The sequence below is a fragment of the Taeniopygia guttata genome, chromosome 21, assembly GCF_048771995.1.
Source record: "Taeniopygia guttata chromosome 21, bTaeGut7.mat, whole genome shotgun sequence".
NCBI lineage: Eukaryota > Metazoa > Chordata > Aves > Passeriformes > Estrildidae > Taeniopygia > Taeniopygia guttata.
The window spans coordinates 5,276,627-5,300,992 of record NC_133046.1 but is presented as its reverse complement, the minus strand read 5'-3'; the positions used below and the strand labels follow the sequence as shown (position 1 = coordinate 5,300,992).

At 57.6% G+C, this 24,366-nt stretch overlaps 2 protein-coding genes across 7 annotated transcripts in view; both read right to left on the bottom strand.

Annotated features, from left to right (window-relative positions):
* Positions 1–881: 881 nt before the first annotated feature.
* Positions 882–10,197, bottom strand: RAP1GAP (RAP1 GTPase activating protein). 2 transcript variants are annotated; one of them, XM_072917307.1, is made up of 22 exons: positions 10,081–10,197; positions 8,235–8,380; positions 8,105–8,152; positions 7,979–8,017; positions 7,694–7,879; positions 6,160–6,254; positions 6,006–6,084; positions 5,874–5,927; positions 5,711–5,794; positions 5,531–5,631; positions 5,326–5,455; positions 4,811–4,966; positions 4,669–4,740; positions 4,507–4,593; positions 3,894–4,031; positions 3,040–3,108; positions 2,847–2,956; positions 2,693–2,764; positions 1,744–1,837; positions 1,579–1,660; positions 1,431–1,498; positions 882–1,349 (listed from the first exon to the last, which is right to left on the bottom strand). In XM_072917307.1, the coding sequence occupies exons 3-22, from the start codon at positions 8,141–8,143 to the stop codon at positions 1,341–1,343; spliced, it is 1,764 nt and encodes a 587-aa protein (XP_072773408.1). In that variant the 5' UTR covers positions 8,144–8,152; positions 8,235–8,380; positions 10,081–10,197; the 3' UTR covers positions 882–1,340. The 2 variants fall into 2 exon arrangements, with proteins under 2 accessions (XP_072773408.1, XP_072773409.1); XM_072917308.1 differs by having other exon boundaries at positions 8,235–8,311; positions 10,081–10,194.
* A 993-nt stretch (positions 10,198–11,190) lies between these two features.
* Positions 11,191–24,366, bottom strand: part of USP48 (ubiquitin specific peptidase 48) — a 30,404-nt gene continuing 17,228 nt past the window's right edge. For 2 of the 5 annotated variants that reach the window (XM_030289088.4, XM_072917282.1), the window contains 13 exons: positions 23,285–23,356; positions 20,361–20,485; positions 20,097–20,219; positions 18,563–18,624; positions 17,989–18,099; positions 17,239–17,369; positions 16,493–16,599; positions 14,619–14,723; positions 14,047–14,202; positions 13,767–13,892; positions 13,052–13,100; positions 12,882–12,908; positions 11,191–12,783 (listed from right to left, as the gene is read on the bottom strand). In XM_030289088.4, the coding sequence (XP_030144948.2) occupies positions 12,761–12,783; positions 12,882–12,908; positions 13,052–13,100; positions 13,767–13,892; positions 14,047–14,202; positions 14,619–14,723; positions 16,493–16,599; positions 17,239–17,369; positions 17,989–18,099; positions 18,563–18,624; positions 20,097–20,219; positions 20,361–20,485; positions 23,285–23,356 (1,217 nt within the window). In that variant the 3' untranslated portion in view covers positions 11,191–12,760. Of the gene's footprint in view, positions 12,784–12,876; positions 12,909–13,051; positions 13,101–13,766; positions 13,893–14,046; positions 14,203–14,618; positions 14,724–16,492; positions 16,600–17,238; positions 17,370–17,988; positions 18,100–18,562; positions 18,625–20,096; positions 20,220–20,360; positions 20,486–23,284; positions 23,357–24,366 lie in introns of those variants that run through there. The other 3 variants (XM_030289089.4, XR_012051654.1, XR_003963526.4) reach the window with 3 other exon arrangements.

Below are 24,366 nucleotides of genomic sequence, written 5' to 3'. Positions count from 1 at the left end.
AAGCCCCCCAAAGCCCCCCAAATACCTCCCTCGTTTTTCATTCATTCACCAGTTTTATAATTAAAGCTCCAGTTCCTCATTAACCAGGACCTTCCAGAGGGGATGAAGGTGCTGGCCCCAGCAGGGCAGGACTTGGGGTCTCTGACCCCAGCAGGGCAGGATTTGGGGGGGCACTGACCCAGTCAGAGCAGGATTTGGGGTCTCTGACCCCAGCAGGGCAGGATTTGGGGTCTCTGACCCCAGCAGGGCAGGATTTGGGGGGTGCTGACCCAGGCAGGGCAGGATTTGGGGGGTGCTGACCCCAGCAGGGCAGGATTTGGGGGGTGCTGACCCCAGCAGGGCAGGATTTGGGGGGTCTCTGACCCCAGCAGGGCAGGATTTGGGGGGCACTGACCCCAGCAGGGCAGGATTTGGGATCTCTGACCCCTGCCTTTACCCCCTGGCAGCGTTGGCATCGCCGGATCCCGAGCGAGGCCCGGCCCTGGCACTTCCCAGAAGTCGGGCAGCCCCGGGCTATGTTTAACCACTCCCGGGGTGCCGCGTGGTTTTGGGGGGTTCAGGGGGGTGGGAACCACTTTCCCTTGGCCAGAGGGTTGGCAGGACGCCGGTGGCCACCGGGGCCGTGGCCAAATGCCACTCCTGACGCCGGGCTGACCAGCAGAGCTGAAAGAGGCACTTTGGGGGGTGGGGAGAGGGGGCTGAGGGCATCGCTTGCTATATTTTGGGGTACTCGCTGCGCCCCAAAAACAGGACTATCAAAGAAAGGCTTTGCTCGGTCAGGCTGTTATGAAACCCCAACATCTGGCTAAATGACTCCCCAAAATGAGTGTTTGGGGTTTTGGGGACCCCCTAGATATTGGAGACCCCCCCTGCTGCCACTGTAGCGATAAATAAACCTTTATTTTATACAGGACTCACGGGAAACACAAACACAGTTTGGGAGGGTGTGAAAAAATATTCCTCCCCCTCCCCCCAGTTCCAGCCTCCGGCACATTCCGGAACTTTTGTCCCTTAAAATAAAGGGGGGGAGAGGGAGTTCCACTTTGGGGTTACCCTGGATTTGAGCCCCCTCTTTTTTTGGGGGGGAGAGGGGATGATGCTGGGGTTGGACCCACTCTTCATTTCGGGGTCACGGCAGAGGGGCGGCCCCTTTGTGGTGCATCACCCCCTCACCCAAAGGGGTTTTTGGGGTGACAGATTGTCTGGAGGGGGGGCACATCCCAATTTTTTTTGGAGGTTCTCCCCAAATCCTGCACCGGGGACGATGGCTTCAGCTCCTGGCACGGGGGTGGCACACAGAGGGGGGTGAAGCGGTGACACCCCCGCAGGTGGGGGGGTGACTATGAGCCCTGTGGGAGGGACATCAGTGGGGGCGCCCCAGTGTGGGCACCCCCATAGTGCAGTGGGGGAGGGGGGGCAAACAGCCTCACCGGGTTATGGGGGGGCTGCTCCAGCTGGATTTTGATCTCAGGGCAGGGCGGGTCAGGCGGGCGGCGGCCTGGGACAAAGGGGGGGGGTCATGAGCACCCCGAGGTGTCCCCAGCCCTGTGGCACCCCAAACTGGGGGTGCTGGGCTACCTGGGGGGGTCCCGGGGGGCTCATCCGGCCAGGGGGTGTCAGTGAAGGCGTCGCGGTGGTTCCCCGAGGGCGAGCGGCTCTCCTGGGTGGGTGGGCAGGGGGGGGTCAGGGGGGTGCTGCCCACCCCGGGCTGCCCCCCCGGACCCCTCCCCGGGCTCCCCGTACCCGTCCCGGCTCGCCGGGCTCCTCCGCGGCGCTGCCGAAGCTGCTGGCGCTGGAGGAGGAGCGGGAGAAATCCGGCGGCTCCGGCTTCTCGGCCCTGCCAGGGACAGTCCCCAAGGCCAGGGACAGTCCCCAAGACCACAGCAGGCTGGCACCGCGCCTCGCGGCCACCACCGTGGCCCGCTGCGATGCTGTGCTGGCCCCGGGACACCCTGTCCCCACGCCACCCCGTCCGGGACACTGGATCCTCATGTCACCCTAACCCTGGCATGTCCCATCCCCATGCCACCCTGTCCCCATGTCTCTCGTCATCATCCCAACCTATCCCCGTGCCATGTGTCCCTGTGCCACCCACCTTCATGCCAACCCACATCCAAGCCACCCAAGTGTCCCCCCGCAGCCCCCTTGTCCCTGGGACACACGGACCCGGTGCCACTCAGTCCCTGGGTGGACCTGTCCCTGTGACACCCTGTCCCTCTGGTGCCTTGTCCCCTGCTGCCCTGTGCCAGCCATCCTGGTGCCATCTCGTCCCGGTGTCACCCATCCCTGTGCCACCCCAGCCCGCGGTCACTCTGGCACATTGCATTCCTTTGCTGTCCCATCCCTCCGATCCCTGTGTCACCTTCACATCGTCCTGTCCCACACCCATCCCTGGTGTCACCCTGTCCTTGAGCTGCACCACCCCAGTGTCCCCCAGTCCCCGTGTCACCCTGATGTCACCCTGTCCTGGAGTCACCCCACATCAGTGCCACCCTTGCCGCACCACCCCAGTGTCCTCCAGTCCCCATGTCACCCTGTCCTGGAGTCACCCCACATCAGTGCCACCCTTGCCGCTCCATCCCAGTGTCCTCCAGTCCCCAAGCATTCCCAGCCCAGTGCCCCGCTGTCCCCGTGTCCCCCAGCCCGGTGCCCTGCTGTCCCCGTGTCCCCATCCCGGTGCCAGCTGCGGGACCTGTCGGGGTTCCGGCGGCTCTCGGGGGAGCTGTGTGTGGAGCTGGAGCCGTCGGCGGCTGCGGGGCCGTCCCTGCGGGGAGGCGACGGCAGTGAGGTGACAGCGGGAGGGGACAGCGGGAGGGGACAGCGGCGGTGCCGGTACCGGCGCTCACCTGCCGGCCGGAGCCTCCTGGATGCTCTCGATGCCGATGGCGCTGGAGCGGCGGGAGCCGAGGGGGCCGGGCCGCCGCCGTGACGGGCTCTTCCCGGGCACCAGCAGCGCCTGCGGGGCGCCGTTAACCGGGGGGACACCGGGGGAACACCGGGGACCGGGGGGACACCGAGGGGGGACAGCGAGGTACCCACCTCCTCCACCGAGCCCAGCCCGATGGCGCTGCCGCGGCGTCCCCGGCGGCTCCCGGGCACCAGCAGCGACTGGGGGCGGCAGCGCGTCACCGACCGGGGACCATGGGGGGGGGCAACCGGGCACCGGGAGGGGAACCGAGTACCGGGAGGGGAACCAAGTACCGGGGAGGGGAACCGAGTACCGGGGAGGGGAACCAAGTACCGGGGAGGGGAACCAAGTACCAGGAGGGGAACCGGGCACCGGAGGTGGAAGCAAGTATCGGGGGGGAACCGGGTACTGGGGGGGGGAACCGGGTACCGGGTGGGGGGAACCGGGCACCGGGGGGGGGAACCGAGTACCGGGGGAGAACCGAGTACCGGGGGGGGAACCGGGTACCGGGGAGGGGGAACCGGGTACCGGGGAGGGGGAACCGGGTACCGGGGAGGGAACCGGGTACCGGGGTGGGGGGGAACCGGGTACCGGGGTGGGGGGGAACCGGGTACCGGGGGGGAACCGGGCACCGGGGGGGGGAACCGGGCACAGGGGAGGGGCGGAGCTAAATGCGAGATGGGAGGGGCTTGTGTCAAGGGGCGGGGCTTAAGATGCGGGGTGCGACCCGCGACTTGGGCGGGGCTTATGCAGATGAGGGGTGTGGTCACCACGGGGGCGGGGCTTGTTGTGAAAGGGGCGGGGCTTGCGGCCACGGGGCGGTCCGGTCAGTGGGGGGTGTGGCCTAAAGATCGTTCACGAGCGCAGGGGGCGGGGCCAGAGCCCGGGGGCGGGGCCACAGCAAAGGGGCGTGGCCATCCCGAGGGGGCGTGGCCATCCCGGGGCTCCCGGGCGGACCGGGACCGGGACCGGGACCGCGCCCCACCTTGAAGGACTCGAAGAAACCCGGGGCGGCGCCGCCGTTGTCGGGGCGCTCGTCGTCGGGGCCGAGCCCCAGCATGGCCTGGCTGCGCGCCTGCAGCTCCTCGTGCAGCGTCTCCAGCAGCGCCGCCCGCGTCCGCTCCTGCGCACCGGCCCTGCGCTGCTGCGCCCACGCGAGACCACCCGGCCCGCACCCGCCCCGCACCCACCTCCGCAGCCAGCCCCGCACAGCCCGCACCCACAGCCGCACCGTGCCGCACCCACGCGGGGCCAGCCCACAGCCCTCCGCACCCATCGCTGCCACCCACGCGAGGCCACCGCGAGCACCCAACCCTGCCCTGCCGCTCCCACGCGAGACACCCACACCCACCCCCCAGCGCTGCACCCACACGGGGCCGCCCTTCGCAGCCCCCTCCCCACCGCGCTGCTGCCCCCCACGCGAGACCACCCCACGCGCGATTCCCCCTACCCCGGGCACCACCCACCTGCCCGGATAGGGACCCAGCTCTGCCCACCCACGCGGTGCCTACGGTTCCCACAGTGGGCACGGCACCCACATCCACACCCCACGGCTCGCCCAGCACCTCTGGGTGCCCCCCAGCACCCGCTGCCCGCACCTCCAGCTTGGCGAACTTCTCAGCGCGGTAGCAGGCGTACTCGGCGTTGATGAGCTTGGTCAGCAGGAACTCCTGGAACTCGGGGCCCTGCGGGTGGGTGGGTGCGTGGGTGGGTGCGTGGGTGTCCCTCGGGGCTCCCCGGCAGCACCCACGGGCGCTCACCTTCCTGAAGACGGCGGGGTCGGGCAGCGGAGGGCCGAAGAAGGGCACGTCGTCACGGGCCGTGACGGAGACCTGCGGCGGGTGGGTGGGTGACGGGGCACCCCACGGGACCCCACGGGGACACTGAGGCACGGGAGGGTACCTTGTAGAGGGTGCCCTGGGCTCCCCCCTGCTCCAGCTGCACCACCACGAAGGCGTGGAGGAAGTTGGAGGCGATCATGTCGGGCACGAACGGCGTGTTCTCGTCCTGGAAGACGATGGCCACGATGTCGTTGCCGATGTGACGCTTCCGCTGCAGCTGCGGGGACGGGTGGGAGGACATGGGGGACAAAGGGTGGTCACACCAGGGGCATCAAAAGGAATGAAAGCCCCTGTGCTCCATAGATGCAACCCAGCACCCATGGGTGCCTTTACAGCCCTCTGCATCCCAAAGATGTTTCCCCACACTCATGAGTGCCCTGTCATCTCCTGGGCCTCACAGATTCCCACCACCCCCCATGGGTGTCCCAGGAGTCCCTCCTTTCCATGGGACACCTCCAAATCCCCAACTGCCCTTCCACCCCACAGAAGTGCCCCAGGAGCACCTCCCACCCCCTGCTCTCAAGCACCCAAGTGTCCCCCGCAGTCCCCCTCCTGGCAGCCCCCATGGGTGCCCACCTGCTGGGCGTCCCCCTCGGTGTAGGGCAGTTTGGTGGAGACGTGGAACATGATCTCCTTGTCACGGAAGTGGCAATAGACCGACTCGCTGCCTGTCTGTCCGTGGGTCACATCCAGCCCCCCTCGGAACCTGCGTGGGTGGGTGGGTGGGTGAGACAGGCACCCTGGCCCCGCGGGTCCTTCCCCCCCAGCATCCCTCACGCACCCCTTGAAGTCCCGCAGCTGCACCCGCTGACCCAGCACGTCCAGGAACTCGGCGAAGGCCGGGCTCTCCTCCGTGGTGCCGAACAGCTCCTCCTCGGAGGTCTGCAGCGGGGTGGGGATGGGTGCCAGCACCCACCCAAGCACTCCCCTCACCCTAACCCCCACCCACCCCACCCCATACCTGCCCTAGTTTTTGGTAGATGACCCCAAATTTGAAGTGGTTGCTGAGCACGTGCTCATCAAAGGCGAGGATGAGGCGGGATGCCTGCGGGGTGGGGAGGGGTCAGAAGTTGGGGAGAGGCACCCACGGGTGCCCAGGTGACCCCTCCCTGCAGCCCATTCACCTTGGGATAGAGCACGGGGTAGAAGCGATCCACGTTGACGTCCTCACACACCAGCTGTGGGAAGGAGGGGTGCTACCATGGGGGGCCTGGGGGGCACCCATGGGTGCTGCTGGGAGCCGGGGCCGCACCCACCTTGGCCATCTGCACCACGTTGGGGAACTCGGCCAGGCAGGAGATGGGCACCACATCATGCAGGGTGCGGGCACGGGTGCTGCGGGGCAAGGAGGGGGTCAGGGGAGCCCCCGCCCCGGGCAGCTCCCATGGGTGCCTCCCGCAGCCCGCTCACCGCAGCAGCAGGTGGAGGTGCTCCTGCTCGTCGTACTTGAGGGAGAAGACAAGGTGTCCCAGCGCCGGGTCCAGGGAGTAGTAGTTGAAGTGCTCCTGTGGGAAGGAGCCGAGCAGCCATGGCCGCTCCTGCTGGGGGCACTCGTGCCATGGGACACCCAGGCCCATGAGCACCCACGTGCGTGGGACACCAGTGTCCATGAGCACCCACATCCGTGGGATACACGTGTCCATGAGCACCCACATCCGTGGGGCACCCATTTCCATGAGCACCCACATCCGTGAGATACCCATGTCCATGAGCACCCACATCCGTGAGATACCCATGTCCATGAGCACCCACATCCATGGAATATCCGTGTCCATGAGCACCCACATCCATGGGATACACGTGTCCATGAGCACCCACATCCATGGAGCACCCATTTCCATGAGCACCCACACCCATGGGACACCCGTGTCCATGAGCACCCACATCCGTGGGATGCCCGTACCCATGAGCACCCAAACCCATGGGATACCTGTGTCCATGAGCACCCACATCCATGAAATACCCGTGTCCATGAGCACCCACACCCATGGGACACCCGTGTCCATGAGCACCCACATCCGTGGGATGCCCATACCCATGAGCACCCAAACCAATGGGACACCCAGGCCCATGAGCACCCACATCCCTGGGATACATGTGTCTATGAGCACCCACACCTATGGGACACCAATGTCCATGAGCACCCACATCCGTGGGGCACCCATTTCCATGAGCACCCACATCCATGGGACACCCATTTCCATGAGCACCCACACCCATGGGACACCCATGTCCATGAGCACCCACATCCATGGGGCACCCATTTCCATGAGCACCCACATCCGTGGGACACCCAGGCCCATGAGCACCCACACCCATGGGACACCCATTTCCATGAGCACCCACACCCATGGGACACCAGTGTCCATGAGCACCCATATCCATGGGATACACGTGTCCATGAGCACCCACATCCATGGAGCACCCATTTCCATGAGCACCCACACCCATGGGACACCCATGTCCATGAGATATCTACACCCATGAGCACCCATCCTGATGGAGCACCCGTGTCCACAAGCACCCACAGGTACCACCTATGGGGCACCTACACTCAGTGAGCCTCACACCCCTTGGGGAATCCACGTCCTATGGACACACAAACCAATGGAGCCCCCATGTCCCAATGGAGACCCAACACCCACCTCCTCACCACCCACCCCACGGAGCACCCATGTCCACACACAGCCACATACCAAAGCACCCGTGTTTGTGAGGTCTCCATGTCCTTCCATTCCCATGGAGAACCCACCCCAGGCGCCGTTGCCATGCCCAGGGATGCCCACCCCACATCCATCAGCCCCACATCCACGGCCCATGGGGCTCCCGTCCCCGTGGACACCACACCCACGTCCACAAACACCCAGGTTTATGTGGTCTCCATGCTCCTGCCCAGCCATACCCACGGGACATCGCCCCCACCTGCAGCACCCCGGGGCCTCACCTTGCCCAGGAAGTGCTTGCGGTAGATCTTGGCCGTGTGGTTGCCCTCCAGCTTTGCCCGGGTGCCGGGTACCGGGGTGGGGGGCGAGTCAGGGGCCCCGCTCAGCTGGTGGTTGGTGCCCTCGATCCAGTAACCCCCAAACTGCGGCAGGAGGATGAGGGGGAACGGCCCCTCCCGGCCCAGCACCTGCGCCCACAGGTGTGGTGGGTGCTTGGGGCACCACCCTGCGCCCACCCAGCCGGGCGCTGGCCCTCACAGCCCCCTTGGGAGCGCGGGGCGCTCTACCTCGTGCACGCTGGGGTAGGGGATGTAGTCCTCCTCCGTCTGCAAGACAACCGAGTGGTGACGGCCACCATGGGCGGTGGGATGGGTGTTGCCCATGGTGGCACCCCTCATCCCAACAACGCCTACCTTGAGCGGTGGGGGGATGGCATGGCGCTGCTGGGCCATCCTGCTGCCCTGGGGACAGAGGGGCTGTGGGTGCCTGTCTCCCCACCTTGGGGTGGGCATTCTGGGCTGGGGGGCACCCACGGGTGCTTACCTCGTGGTTGGGAGGTGCTGCTGGCCGGAGACGCGTCTAGGTGGCGTGAGGGCGTCCAGGGGGGCCCATGGCGCTTCCTGGGGAGAGGAGAGCTCCCCCACAGCCGCTCCCCGGGACTCCCGGCCGATGGCAGGAGCGAGTGCCGCCTGCGGGAGCGGGGCCGGGGCAGCGCGGGACCCCCGGGACCCCCCGCCCGAGGGGCGCCCTCTGCCGGCGGGCGGCGGCGGCGGCGCGGGGCAGCACCACGGACAGCGCCGGGACCCCGCGGGAGCGGCACCGGCACCGGGAAAGTGGCACCGGCACCGGGAAAGTGGCACCGGCACCGGGGAAGTGGCACCGGCACCGGGGAAGTGGCACCGGCCCCATAAAGTGGCACCGGCCCCATAAAGTGGCACCGGCCCCCTGAGGTGTCACCGACCCCCTGAGGTGTCACCGACCCCGTAAAGTGTCACCGGCCCCGTAAAGTGGCACCGGCCCCGTAAAGTGGCACCGGCCCCGGGGAAGTGGCACCGACCCCGGGGAAGTGGCACCGACCCCGGGGAAGTGGCACCGGCCCCGGGGAAGTGGCACCGACCCCGGGGAAGTGTCATGGACCCCGTGAGGTGTCAGCGACCCCGGGGAAGTGTCACCGACCCCGGGGAAGTGCCACTGACCCCCACCGAGCCCGCCAAAGTGTCACCGAGCCCGCCAAAGTGCCACTGACCCTGCAAGATGCCACCGACCCCGTGAGGTGCCACCGACTTCACAAAAGTGCCACTGACCCCACGAGGTGCCACCGACCCCGCGGAAGTGTCACCAACCCCGCAAAAGTGCCACAGACCCCACGCCCGTATCACCCATCCCGTAAGATGTGATCATGCCCGTGCCAGTGTCACTGCCCCCCAGCCAGTGCCACCAACCTCGTGCCAGTGCCACCCCTCCTCGCAGAACTGTCATTGGCACGGTGCAAGCGCGGTCATTTTGGTGCCAATGCCACCGACCCCTCGCTCGGGGTTTGTCCCCGTGCAATATGATCATTCCCGTGCCAGTGTCACCGGCCCCGTGCAAACGCCGCTCTCCCCGTGGCAATGCGACCGTTCTCGTGCAAACGCCACCGTCCCCATGCAAATGGCACTGTCCCCACCAAGCACAGCCCTGGTGCAAATGTGACCCGGCCCTGTGCGACCACAATGACGTGCCAAAGGGACCCTCGTGCAAATGTCACCGTCCCTGTGCCAAGGCAGCCCCGGTGCAGGTGTGACCCGTCCCCGTGCCAATGCGACATCGCCACCCGTCCCCGTGCAGCCCCCGGGCCGCTGCGTGACCCCGCGGGGATGGGGGTGACCCTGGGGGGCTCCTCTATGGCTCCCCGCACCCCCCAAATCCACGGTGGGGTCTGTCCCGGGAGGGCGGGGGGAGCACCGGGGGGTGATGCTCTAAATGTGGGGGCCAGACTGGGGGGTGGGGAGGGGGAGATTTGGTTTGGGGGGACACGGGAGTCAGACTGGGGGGACTGGGACAGGGGGAGGAGATGATGGGGGGCAGAAGAGGGGGGCAATTTTGGGGTATCCTGGAGGGGGGGCGGGTTTGGGTGGGGGGCAAGTAGTAGGGTGTAATTATGGAGGAGACATTTGGGGGGGAGCGGTTGGGGGGCCAATGGGGGGCTCCTCGCCCCACCCCCGCCCCCAGCCCGGGTCTTTTCCCCCAGGCCCGGAGTATTTCCCCCCCATCCCCTCCCCCGGTACCGGCAGCGGTGAAGGTCACGGGCGGACGGAGCCCCCCGGTGCTGCGGCGGGGATGAGGGGACATCCCCAGAGGGGGTGTCCGGGGGGACGGCGGTGCCCGGTCCCCGCAAGGCGGCACTTACCGGGGGCGGCGGGGCCGGGCGGTCCCGGTACCGAGCGGAGCCGAGCGGGGCCCCGGCGCTCGCTGCCACCGCGCAGCGTCACGTGCGGCGGGGCGGGGCGGCCCCTCCGGGGGCGGTGGGACCGGGAACCGGTAACGGGGACCGGGAACCGGTAACGGGAACCGGGCACAGCACCGGGGAACGGCCGCGGGCACCGGGAGCAGACCACGGGCCACGGGCACCGCGAAAACGGCACCGGGAACCGAGATGCAGAATTGGGGATCCCCCTCTCCATCCCTGATGTCACCCCCGGGACCGCCGGGGTGTCCCCTCCTTCCCCAGCGCCCCGCAGAGAAGGGGACCCCCCAGACGTCTCCCTGTCCCCCCGGGACCCATCTCCATCCCCCTGCCCGCAGCTGGCACCCGGGTACCGCTCTGCCCATCACCCACACCTCCCCCCAAATTCGGCTCACGGGGTTCCACCCCATCGCTCCCCCATTCCCCTCTTCCCACCCCTGGCTCCCGGCAGACCCCGCTCATCTGTACCCCCCATCCCCGCTACTCAGGGACCCCCATCTCCATCCCTGGTACCCAAGGACATCCCCATCCATAATTCCCCATTCCTGGTACTCAGAGTACCCCCCAGCCTTAACCCCTCCTCTCCCACACCCAGGGCAGCCCCCATCCCTACCCGAGACCCCCACCCAAAACCCCCCCACGCCTACAGCCCCCCCAGCACCCACCCCATTCCCATCTTAATGCCCATCCCCAGTACCCAGGCCCCCCCATCCCCCCAAGGTTTCTCTCCTTCCCCCACCTCCAGCACCCATTTTTCCTCCCCCAGGGGCTCGGGGGGGACACCCTGGCTCGGAGGGTCCCAAGGAGGGGCAGGGACCCCCCCGGGGACACACCAGGAGGGGACAGGGGTGGATGTGACAGGGCCAGGGCCATCAATTGCTGTGCCCAAGCTCCATAAAATCTATCCCCTCCAGCAGGGTCCCTCTTGCTCCCACCCCACCCAGCAGTGCCCACGTTCCTTTTTGGGACAACTCCAAGTGGGATTTATGGGATAATCACCTCCACCTTGCTCCAACACCCTTGGCCCACGTGTCTGCACTGTAACGAGGCTGCCACAGCTCAAATGACAACTTTAATCCGATAATATTTGCAAAGAACAGACAAAACAGGAACGGGGCCTCGGCTCACACCTCGTACCTGTGTCCTCCAGAGGATCCGGCGCTGCCGGAACCGCCACAGCCCCGAACGCCCCACGGGATTCCTTCCAACAGTGTAAGCTCAAGGAAGAGACTTTTTTTTTATATATAACATTAAAAAAATTAACAGCAACTTGAAAAGATGGAATTTCCAAGGAATTATGTACACAAGCGAGTGCTTCAGGTTGGGAAGAAAAGCCTCCTGTGGCTTTGGCATGGAATTTGCCATGTCTATACCTTGGGAAAGAATCCACGGGTCCAAACTGCCTCAAAATATCACTTTTTAGGGAATTTAGAGCTCCTCAAATGCTGCTGCTTAACCCCCAAACCCAACAGGGACAAGGGAGGAAGGCGCTGGGCAAAAAGCAGCTGGAATTCTTTGCATAAAACATTGGAAATAAAACACTGGAAATCAAAACAAGTGGGGTTTTGGGGATGGAATTTGTGGCCAACATCCTCTTCTTGCAGCCCAAATTCCTGCAAACATTGAAAAAATAAAACTGGTGTGATCTCTGCATTGTATTTTTCCATGGAAACAAAGGAAAAGGTTGGAAGGGAAGAGGATCTCTAATAAAGAGAGCCCTTGGCAGTGCCCAGTGTGGATCAGTCTGGAAGTGGGATACTATTTCCTGCTAAAAATTACTGGGGAGAAAAGTTTTCTGGGAGATGTTAAAAAAAAGAAAAAAAAAAAAATTAGTGCATTGCTGAAAAATGAAGAGAGAGGAGTAAGAAAACCTCTTCCCATGGGAAACATGGCACCCACCTGCACCCCCCCGCCAGCTCCGACTGCCCTGAGCCAGGAACGCTCCCAGCAGCGCCAGACTGGAGGAAAATGTTCTCCAGAGTCATTAAAATATCCCAAATTTCTAAAAAACCCCCCAGTTCCTGGAGCCCAGGTGTTACTGGATTGTCCAAGGTGTGAAGGGACAGCGGAAGGATGCGGAGGGGGGCGGCTCCCAGCCCTGGGAGGGTTTGGGAGGCAGAGCCCAGCTTCCATTTTGGGTGAAGTTAATGAAGTTTTGTTGTCTGCAAGCGCTAGACACTCCTCCCAAAGTCACAATTCCTGTACTTCCATGCTGGACTGAAAGCATAAGAGTGGATCAAAGACAGGATTATCCTAAAGAGTTACAGCAGAACGATCAGGATGCTCTGGATCTACTGGATCCCCACCCTGTGTGGCCGGGCTGGGGGACCACAGGGCTACCCCTCGTCCCACACACACCAACTGCTGCTCAACTTCCCAACCTTCCTGTTCTGGATTAAATAAACCCGGGAACGTTGTCCTGAAGCAGGATGTCCTTCAGTGCAATCTGCTTTGACATAAGGCATTTGTTTTGTTTTTTTTTTTTTCGGGGAGCAAACGTCTCACGATGGATTTTTGCCTTCTGGAAGAGTCAAAAAGTACTGTATCCACCTGTTTTTATTCTTTTAATGCCCTATCATGTGACAAATTCTCTTCCCTTCTGGTCGCTCCTCTTGGAAAAGCATCAGTGGCCAAGTAAACCAGTCCCTGGGAAGGAAAGAGACCAGCAGCAGATGAGGAGGGAAATGGGATGGGGGTGGGATTCATGTGAGGGGATATAAAGGGGGAAAAACGCCTGGACTCACCTTTAAATCCCTCTTCAGGCATACAAACTGGGATGGAAAGAGAAGGAAGGCATTAGAAATGGCTCTGAGGATTGCACAGTGACAAGGAGGGTCACAATCCCCATTTCCCACCTTTCCAACCCAAATCCTTGGCCAGGAAGCTGAGCCCAGCCCTTCCCCACCCCTCTCACCTTGCATAACATCATCCATGGCTGCGTAATCAGCGATGGGCTCGTCAGCCTGCAAAGGGAGCAGGGAATTAACCAGGGGCTGGATCATGGCTCTGCTCAGAGCAGGAGCAGCTCTCCTGCCCAAACAACACTGGGAACTCCACAGAAGGACTCACTCCATAATTCAGTCGTGTTTTGGGCTGCTACCCACAGAGCTCAGCAGCTAGATCAGCTACAAAGCACTCTTGGAAATAAAAAATAAAAAAATAAAAAAAAAGAGGGTTTTCTCCTCCAAAACAAAGATAAAAAGGATTTACCTCCTCCAAATCAAATAAAATTAAGGATCCTCCTCCTCCAAAACAAAAATAATGAGGATTTTCCTCCCCTAACACAAAAAAAAAAAATTAGGGCTTTTCCTCCTCTAAAACAAAACAAAAGGATATTCCTCTTCCAAAACAAAAAAGAAAAAGGATTTTTCTCCTCCAGAAAAAAAAAAGAACCAAAACAAAAAACCCCTCAAACACCCATGAATATTCCTCTTCTGAAACAAAATAAGGATTTTTCTCCTCCAAAACAAAAAACAATAAGGATTCTCCTCCCCTAAGACAAAAAACAATAAGGATTCTTCTCCCCTAAGACAAAAAACATTAAGGATTCTCCTCCAAGGAGCTCCCCATTTCCCCACTGGCTGCTCTGATCCCACCCCGCGGCATTCCCGACTCCCTCCCGCCGGCACCTTGAGCAGGATGACGGACTCGGGGATGACTCCCAGGCTGCCCAGTGTGGCCGTGTCATCGCTCAGGATCTTCCCCTCCAGGGACAGGTTCTGGTCGAAGGGGGCCACGGAGAAGGCGTGCATGATCTGGGGACACACGGACACCTCGTCCCTGCAGCTGCAGCACCTCCCGCCCCGGCACCCATCCCCAGCTCCTGGGGCAGTCAGACCCTTCCCCTGCGCCCCCACGCTCCTCACTGTGTGTTTTCTCCCTCCTTCCTGGCAGGAGAGCCGGCCTCACCTGGATTTTCAGCTCTTTCAGGGTTTGGTTGGCTGACACAAGCAGAGCTTTCTCCCCCCGGACCTTCCGGTGCCGCGTGCTCCTCCTGATTCCCTGTTTTTGGTAAGTGATGTAGCTCTGGTGGGACAGCTTCTGGCGTTTCGTGCCACCGTTGGCCTGGAGATGAGGCAAAAAACAAGGAGGTAGAGTTGTTTGGGGATAAACACAACCTTCCCAGATCCCAGAGAGTGTTTTGGGCCAGTTGGTCAGGCGAGGGAAGGCAGGAAGCGATGGAAAACCCCTTGGAAAGCCAATTGAAGCATGCAAGTGTGGAGATGACCAAAGGCTTTGCCTTCAAACCTCAGTTCCTAGTCTTAATGCCAGTGTGGGGCAGATATCCACAAGCACATGAATCCCTACCCATATTTAATCTCTCCAAACCCAGCACTGGTGTGGTTTGACCATTCAAATGGCAATTTACGACACTTTTCCGCTGCCAGTGAGATGCAGAGGAGGAGGGTGGTGATCCCATCATGCTGACTCAAGAGGATGATACAAAAATCAAGGAACCTGACAGGATTTTTCATCTCTACCTGGTTAAAATCAGGATCTTGCTCCCCCTCTGGCTTGTTTTCCTCCCTTTCCTCTTCAGCTTCCGAGCTGCTCACGTTCAGCTCTGGAGCCGCATCCTTCATTACCTGGAGTCATAAAAATCATTCTCCATAACCAACAGCATCCACATGGCCTGTCCCACCATGGCAAACAGCTCCTGGAGACCTCTGGGTGCCACCTCCATGCAGAGAGCCCAGGAACAACCCTGGGAGCTGCTCCATCAGCTCTGCCAAGGCTCCTCCACCCTCCCCAGCTGTGTGGAACCTCAGTGGGATTCAGCTCAGGAATCCCCCTCTGTGGAATTGCAGGTGCTTCCTGGCCTCCTTTCCAGGCAAAGGAAAGTCTCCTGAGCCCCCAGTTGATTCCTTTCCCATCAGCTGGCTGATCCAAGTGTATTACAAAAGCCTCAACATGGAGAAAGTATTTTCTGTGAATTAAGACATTTATCCGCCCCTGCAGCAGCCTGGCAGGGACACGCAGCACCATTGCTTATGGGGCTGGAGGTTGTAAGCAAATTAAACATAAATAAGTTACACAAATACAAAAATAAAAAGGTTGTTCAGGCCAGTGAAAGTCACTCCAGGCACAGATTTGCCTGTTTCCCAGCTATGCTGTGACTGGAACTGGGCTTTGCAGGAGCCCAGGAGATGTGGATGCCGAGAGCTCTCTTCTCCATCAATGTATTTGCAATTAACAATGCAATTCCAGCTCCCAAACATTCCCCATAGCCCTCTGAATTCCAGCACTGCCACCCTACGAGGATTTTATCTGGATGAGGCTTCCCTCTGCAGCATCATTCACCCCAAGGAAGAACCAGGTGGTGCAGAGGAAGGAGGAAAAGGGGTGAGGGGCTGGGAAACACTCCCTGATTTTGCAAAGCCAAAAGGATCACAGTGCTGACAGTGATCCTGGCCAGCATTCCTGCTGCTTCCCATCCTGCCAAGGCTGCCCTGTTACTGGGAGATCTCGTGGGCACGTTCTCACCCCCTTCTCTCCAGCTCCAGCTGCTCCATAAAGAATAGCTCCCTGTTTTTCTGCCAGCCCCACGTGTGAGCACAGTCCTGTCCAGTGCCAGAAAAATACAACACCCAACCCTCTTGTGCACCAGAGCCAAGAGGGATTCAGGCTGAAAGCCCGTGGCTGAGGGCTCCAGACGGTGCTGCGTGATCCACATCTCACATCCAAGGCAGGAACACATCCAGCCTCCAGCTCCCTGCAGTTCCCCAGGCTCCAGCGCCTCCCCGGGATTGGCAGAGAGGTGGAAATCAAGGAAAGGCAAAAAACCCCATCCCACACTCCAAAGGTGCAGAGATTGTCTTCATCTGAGCTTGCCACCCTTGGCTCCCTTCCTAAGAGCCCTAAGGAGGGGGGACTTGGAAAACCAGTTCTAGAGCTGATCCCGACACTTAAGACCAGTAAAAACAAAATTCACAGCTTCAGGGGATCCTGTGAACCATCTCCAAGTTCATTGTCTCACCAGCACTGAGGGGAAGAGCTCGTTTCTATCCAGGAATAAAAATGCCACCCGAGCAAGAAGAAAGGAAATGACAAATATTGGAGTGGGGGTAGAGCAGGTGGAGCCTGGGAACACAGCTAAGACAGAGAAAACAGCTGGGAGCATCCCTGAAAACACCAAGGATTTGATCTGTCAAAAGGAAGCTTCAAAGAGATGAAATTTTCAGACTCAGAATGTCCCAGTTTGCTGGTTTTGCCAAAGCTGCCTGGAGCTGCAGAGCTGGGGATTGCTGCCCTCACCACCAGCAGGATCCCCACCAGTCCTGGGGACATGGGAGCTGTGGCAGCCCCCTCAGGGCACACCTGGAGCCTGGCTGACAGGGATGGGGAGAGTCCCTACCTTCTTGTTGTCCACCACTTTGTGGATGTAGATGGTGGCCTGTGTGTACTCGCGCAGGTCCCGCTGCTGCTGGCACAGGAGCCCTTCCCGGCATTCGGGGCACAGCTCTGGGCAAACACCAAGGGAAAAAAACATTTCATTGCTCCAGCTCCTCAGAGGCCCCAGTGCAGGGTCCCTCACTGCTAACAGAGAGTGAAACACATTAAATCCCAGAGTGGTTTGGGCTGGAAGAGACCTTTAGGATCTCATCCACTCCCTGCCAGGGGCAGGGACACCTTCCACTATCCCAGACTGGTCCAGGACTTGGACACTTCCAGGGATGAGGCAGCCACAGCTTCTCTGGGCAACCTGTGCGGGGCCTCCCCACCTTCACAGTCAAGAATTTCTCTGCAATATCCCATCTAACCCTGCCCTCTGGCAGTGGGAAGCCATTCCCTGTGTCCTCTCCCTCCAGGCCCTTGTCCCACGTCCCTCTGCAGCTCTCTTGGAGCGCCTTTATGCCTTGGAAGGGGCTGTGGAGCCTTCTCCAGGTGAGCACCCCCAGCTCCAGAGCAGAGGGGCTCTGGAGCTCCTGGAGCACCTCCGTGGGCTCCTCTGGACTTGCTCCAGTGGCTCCACATCCTTCCTGTGCTGGAGACTCCAGAGCTGGACATGGCATTGCAGGGGGGAACCTGCCAAGCTCTGTGCTGCCCAGTGACCCCCTCAGGCTGAAGTTTCCAGCCCTTCCCAGGAGCAGAGTCACTCACGGGGCTCGGAGGCGTAGCGGGCGCCCTCGGGGCCGGCCCCGGCTGCCTGTGTCCGGGTGATTTTGATGACGTGATCCACCACAAAGAGTTTTTGGATCCTCTCCCACTCGCTGGGCCATATCAGAGCTATACTGTGCAAAGGAACAGGCAGGTGCTTTATGACATTGGAAAAGCCAAGCCCTAAACTCTCAAAAAATCCCTCCCTCTTTGGTTTGTTGGTGTGCCAGTGAAAGAAAAACTGCAAAATCCGTCCAAAAGCCAGCTAGGCAGGAGGGCCTGTACACCCAGATAACAGCAGCCTGTGATTAGTGACACTGCTGTGCTCTTGTCGTGCCAGAGGGAGGGATGGAGGAGGAAAGGAGTGGAAGATTTCCTACTTTTAGTGCTGCATCACTGCAGAAGCAAGGCTATGGAGCATGAAGTCCAGCCCTGCAGCCAGCACTCCAGGGGGGGAATGCTCACGGAAAGCAAACTGTAAGGAAGCAGAATGTTTCTGCATCCTGGCCAAATCCAGAGTGGTTATTGTCAGGAACAAACCAAGCTGAAGGAAGCTCTATTTTCCTAACCCAGCATCCTTGGACAGTTTAAGTGTTGCCTTGCAGGAAGGCTGAGGTGGCTCTGAGAAAGCCTTGGTGTTAATTTTGAGGGAAAGGATTACTCCTCATCTTGCCCAGCAGCAGGAGTATTCCTTTGGGAATATTCTCCCGAGGCTCCTGGCAAAAGGAAAGTGTGTGAAGGGAAGGAACTCACTGTTTGGAGTCTTCTTTGGTCATGGAAGCAAAGGTGAACATGAGGCCCCCGTGGGGACAGAGCAGGACGCTGTTTGCTATGGAGGACACGGGGCTGCAGCGCGTCGGCCTCCTGCAAAAGGGAAGAGGTTTGGAAAGCTGGACCAGGTTATCCCACCAAAACCCCCACAATTCTTCAGGAAGCCAGGAAGAAATCACAGGTGAGTATTTACACAAGGCATTCCAACAAGGAATAGGAACTACTAGTGATGAGGAAATCAGATCTGCATTCCTCTGCGGTGCAGAATGACTCTGACCAGCAGAGATTTCCATCTCCAGCCCGAGCGGTGACCTCTGGGATACAGCTCCAGACAGATGAAAAAACTAATCAGGTTACCAGCTAATCTGACCATCTGGTTAACACACAGCAAACAAGGAAATTCAGTGTCTTACACTGTATTACAGTTTATACAAGTCCTGCAAAAATCAGCTTCATTGTTTCCATGAGATTGCTGTGCTGGGAGTCAGAAGCAAAATACTATCTACAGCCCCCAAAATAAGAGATAAAAAGCACCAAAACCCTCCAGCCAAGTTACCTGACAAATTTCCTCCATTCTTCTACAAAGAACTGCGAAACAATATACAGCTCATCCGTCTCCTGGGGAAAAGAGGAGGGAAAAGGATCTTTTTAATGAACCCAACAATGACTGTTCGGTTTTTCGACAGCACTCTCTGCCTTCGAGACCTCGGTGCTGCTTTACCATGACAACTCCATCCAAGTGGGCTGTGAAAGCCAAGCAAAATAATTTGGGATCAGGTACTAAGCACTGCCATTGCTAATCTTGTGTTTATTACAAAGTTACTTGAGCTTTTGATCCAATTACTTTTAATTCCCAGCGGGAGAGGGCATTTCCCCGGAGCAGCCAGGACTCCCCAGCGCTGTTTCTCTTGCTGGGTACTCAGCGTTCAAAGCTGGTGAATCCCTCCCTCCCACAGGCGTGGGGTGAGACCACCCCAACATCTCTCAATTGCTCCCAACATCAAAATCCACAAGTTTTTCCTTTTGGCAGCAGCAGGGATACAAAACCACAGCTGTGCACCAAATGAGGCAGCATTTTTGGGATAACCTGTGGGATTTTTATCCCAGTCTTCCTTTAAATTGTTTGCTCCTGGACAAGAAACCATGGTAGTAATTTTAGCCCCCAAGAACTGGGTGATAAAATTACTTCCATGCTCTCCTTTATCCTCACTCCTTTCCCAAAGACAGAATTAAGGGCTTGCTCCATCTTTCTGTACTCGGCACACCTGAGGAATATATATACACATAAACATATATACATATATATATACAGTTCTTAATTTCCCTTCATCTCTCGATTTCTGCTTCTTTTCCTCCCCAAACCTCAACTTCTTTGGATCAGGAAAACGCCAAAGGCTTGAGGGGAATATCCTCAGCTCTCTTCTACGAGGCTCCCTTGGGAAATTAAAAGGGAAAGGAGGATAAAAAGGGAAAGAAGGATGTAATGCTGCTGGTGGAGACCCTTCAATGTCTGCCCCACAGTGATGAGTTTCAACTTTTCTCCAGCTCCAAAAGCAAATCCAACCAGATACAACCTTAACCATCACTGGCAGGACTTAGAGCTCTCCTGCTCAGCATGAAAGGAAAACTCCTTTTAAACCATTTTGGGTCTCCTTGGTTCTGAGCCAAGGATCCGTGCTGCCTCAGTTTTTATTCCCAGCTGGAACAGCGGGGGATGGAGGCAGACACCTGCCAATGCACCTTGGCAGGATTGTAGAGCCAGCCATTAATCAGCACCACGAGACTCCCAGGAGCCAAGGACTGGAGCCAACAGCTCCTTCTGGGCACCTCAAACCCCCAAGAATTCCTGGAGATGCTGCCAGGAGGGAGTTTGCACAGCCACCACTGCTCTTAGGAGGGCTTCAGCATTTTGGGAAGCTCCCTGAGCAGGGACATCTTCCACTATCCCAGGTGCTCCAAGCCCATCCAAGCTGGCCTTGGGCACTTCCAGATATGGGGCAGCCACAGCTTCTTCAGGCAGGAGAGTGATTAAAGCCAACAAAAACCTCTCCCAAGCCTGGCTGCATTCCCTGATCCCCCTCCTTCCCTACCTGAGGCCAGCTGCCCAGGCAAGGCCTGCATTTATCATGGAACAGGTTCTGGAGAGAAGTCTTCTGCTCGCTGGCCATCATCTTATGCAGAGCTTCATTTTCCTCCCCTTCACGCTCCAAAATCTGCAGGAAACAGTTAATTAAATCCCAGCTGCCACTAAAGGTGACTTTACTCTCCTCCATTGCACAGGGTTGTTTCAAAAAGGAAAACCAGAAATGCAACCAGTATTTACAGTCAACAAAAGGGGAGTATTTGGCAAATACCTTGCACTGGGAACAGCACTCTTTGTAATTTGGGAATTCAGGGGCTTTTGGAAAATATTGTTTGAGTTTCTCCCAGGCTTCCTTGGAAACCACCCTCCGCTCATTTTCAGAGATGCACAGGTCACCTGCAGGGAGAGAATCAAGGAAAGGCTTTGATCACAACATGCTCAGAGAATGTTTTGCAGCCCTTGATTGAAGAGATTACAAGGAACAAGCGTGGGGAAGAAATCCACACATTCATCAGCCAACACCACGTCAGCAAAAACCAGTAAAGTCACCTTCAACTCCTTCCTTGCTTCCTTTAGACAGAGAATAATAATATTAATATTTATTTAATTTATGAAAATTGCTCTTTATATTTCCAAGACCATGGCCTAAGCAGCTGATCAAACACAAGAAGGGATGTGGGGAAAAGCCGGAGGGCACTTTTTGTGATCCTGTTTTGTGATCCCGACTATCCACAGCTACTCCCCATGGTGACTCCATTTGCTGAGCTCCAGGATAACAACCCTGTGTCCCATGGAACCAGGTGCCTTCCACATCCTTGAAAACCCCAAACTCCTACTGCAGAATCTCAATACAGTTTCACATGCCCTAACCAAGCACCTGAAAACGTGGAAAGGGCAGACTCTGCACCCTAAATCTGCTCTGAGGAATAACTGGATGTGAAGCAAAATTTACCAGCTACCCCCTAGAACACTTTATCTATCCATCAGGATTATTTATCCTGATATCAGGATTATCTACCCTGATGCTCAGGCAGCTCCAAGACCCCCAACAAGGATTTCCAGGAGCCATTTGTGCCTGTTGTCTCGGGGGTGGAAGCAGGAGGCACACAGGCACTGGGACACCACGTGCACAAGGATGACACGTGCTGGCCGGATAAACAAGGCTTGGAAAAATGGGAGAAAGCTCTGGGATCTGACCAGCTGCCCACGCACAGGGCTGCTGATGGCCAAGGGGAAAACACAACCACATCTCCCTCAGAGACAGCAGCTGGGAAGTGCCTGTGCAGGGAGGAACACGGGGAGCAGCCGTTGCGACACCGGGATGTGAACCGGATTTGGGAGTATCTGTGCCTCAGTGGGACTGCACCAGCAAGAGGCAAGGAAAACAGCAACTGTGGTGTCCAAAGGGTACAATTCCTTATTATCTGCTTTTCTATAGCCTGGAGAGCTGCAGAGAAAGGAGAGGAGAGGCAGAGAAACTCCTTCCTCCCCACCCTCCAGCAGCTCTTTAACATGACAAGCAGCTCCTCAGGCCCACAGACTCCCTCCAGCTGAGCCTGGAATTTGGCCAGCCCTGAAGAGGAAAAAATAGCAATGCTTCCCTCCTGCTTTTCCTCTAATAAACAAAGGTCAGGCCTCGGTGCAGCACTTGGCCACTTGAGCTTCATCCAACACGGCCAAATGGCTCCGGAGGCTGGCCCAGGACGCTGCCCAGAGCCAGCAAGGATGGGCAAAAAAAGGAGCTTGTACAAATAAGTGCCTTGGCACCACATGATTAATGAAAACAGATTAATACAGTGAGTGAAAGAGGTGGAAAAATCAGCTCTGGGTGTGCAGGGTACAAGTGTTTTGCCATCTGGAAGATGAACCCAACCACTGCTGACCCTGCTTCCCACTCCCACCATCCAGGGACATGTTTTGGGCACGGACATCAAAGGAGGCTTAACTTGGTATCTGGAAAAAACTCCCTGGGAATTCAGGCAGCTACTGGAGAATGAGGAATTGCAGCAGGGATGCAAAGGGAGCTGTGGAGGGAACGCCCGGGTGGCATTCCTGGAGGCCAGCCAGCCCTCCCAGATCCAGCACTGCCTTTTCCAGAGCCTACCATGGAGGCAGGAACCTCCTCCAGCACAAAATTAAGGCCGTAGGAACAAGACTACAGATTTGCTGATCCACTCCAGAGGGAGTTTTTCAAGGTGGAAAGCTTGTTTCCCATGAGTAATCAGAGGTTAACTCAAAACAACAAAACCTTCCCTGCCAGCAGCCCCCTTATTTAGTATTATTTATTCTGCTATGACCCCAAGCCACAGATCAACCAGCAATTTAACACCATACATTTTCCAAAGGCCTATTGGCCTATTTTTTATCGTGTCTGGCTCCCTAAATGTTCCATCCCCACGCTCCATGCTTTTATTGAACAGCAGCAGCCTCGAGGCAATGGGAAATGCAGCTGTTTCAAGGCACTGAGTAACAGCTAAAATCGTGACAAAGTGCTTAAACACTCTGCTTGAAAATGAGATTTCTCAAGTCTTACTCCAGGTTCTTGACTAGCCCTGATGACAGAAAATGTGTGGCTAATTTATGTCATTTTTCCTTCTGTTTGAGGTAAGATGGAACCTCCCCACAAACTGATGCTTAAGTAAAACTGGGTTTTATGGCTGGGAACACAAGCTTTATAAAGTGAGATTAAAACAGGGTAGCCAAGGAGGCAGCTAATGAGGCATCACTTTCAAAACAACTGACACAAGGTCAAAACCTTACGTAAACAGACACCAAAGCACAGCAGGTTGGGAAATGGATATCCAGGAGTGGTCCTGGCCCAGGTGCTGGACGAGTGCTCCTGTTTTAATGCAAACCATGATTTTAAACAGATACTCCCAGCTCCCACCTGGACTGATTTACATCACCTCTTCCTCTCTTACTGCTTTTAGAGCTTCCAAATGGCTGCAGAGCTTTGGTGCTGCCCATGCAAGGATGGGAAGCTCAGCATCTGACAGCTCTGCTTGGCCGAGTCCTTACAGAGTCTGCCTGCAAGGAAAACTTTTGAGTGCAAGAAACACCAAGAAAATTAGAATTAAGCACACTTCAGCAGTGACTCCTCGAGCTGGCTACAGTTGGAGCAAAGGCTACAAGGTTAATGTGTGCAGCAGTGGGCAACAACTGAGATATTCAGCTCCATCCCCCGGAGAGACTCACCATGTGGGCAAACGATGTCTTCATTAAAATTTAACTCCTCTTCCTCCTCCCTCTTCTCTTCATTTGATTCATCTAATTAAGAAAAAAAAATAATACAAGAGGATTGCACAGAGTTCCTCTCCCAAGGAAAAAAAATCTTACAGGGAAAGGAGCACGGTCGCCTTTTAAATTACAGCAAACCCCCTCACCCAAGGGAAAATTTGGAAGGAAATTCGTTATTCTCCGATGTTTTGGCCTCTGGGCAGGCGGGATTACAGCCCCCAGGTCACGTAGGAGGGCTTTGAAGTGCATGGAGCACAAGCCAGGCTTTTGTGAGATTACAAAGGATGCATTTGTTAGGGCTGGAACACCGCAGGGGTTCCCTGCTCGTAGACATCCCCGAGTTTAACCTAAACACAAGGCTAGGTAAAAGCAAAAGGAGCAGAATTCCTGGCAAAATTCCTAATCTAAACCAGATGCTGCCTGATAAACTGAGGGGGAGCCTGCCAGGGGGCTGACAAGCCCTACATCAATCTCTAAATTAGTTAGAGTCAAGCTTGGCCACTGAATGGAGCATCATCAAGACAATGATGTGTCAGCAAGAGCCTCTAACGAGCTGCCTAACGAGCAACTTGTCTTGTGAGTAATTCAGAGGCACTACTGGGAGCTGCAACCTGTTGAGAACCAAAGTCACGCCCGAGGAATGAGGAGTGGTAACTCAGAAATACTCTTTTCTCCATGAGTACTCCTCCTTAACAGGGGGGCTGAGGTGCCCTCCAGCCCAAGATCAATGCCCTGAGCCATCATTCCCATTTCCATTCCAACAAGCTTCTTACCCAGTTCAAAGAAGCTCAAGAAAATACCATTTTCAAACATTTAAAAAGCAGAAGATAAATAAAACCTCCATCCATTCTCATGATATGGGCACAGAATGGAGTGCAATTCATGAATTCTGTTCCTAAGCTGTGTTTTCCCAGTGCTGTTTTATCCCTCAACCTTCACAATAAACATCATCATCATCATCCCTTCCCCAAGGTAATTTTCACGTTTCTTCCCTCCCTGTGCTCTCTCATTCAGAGAAAAGTGGATAAAAAGATCATGTG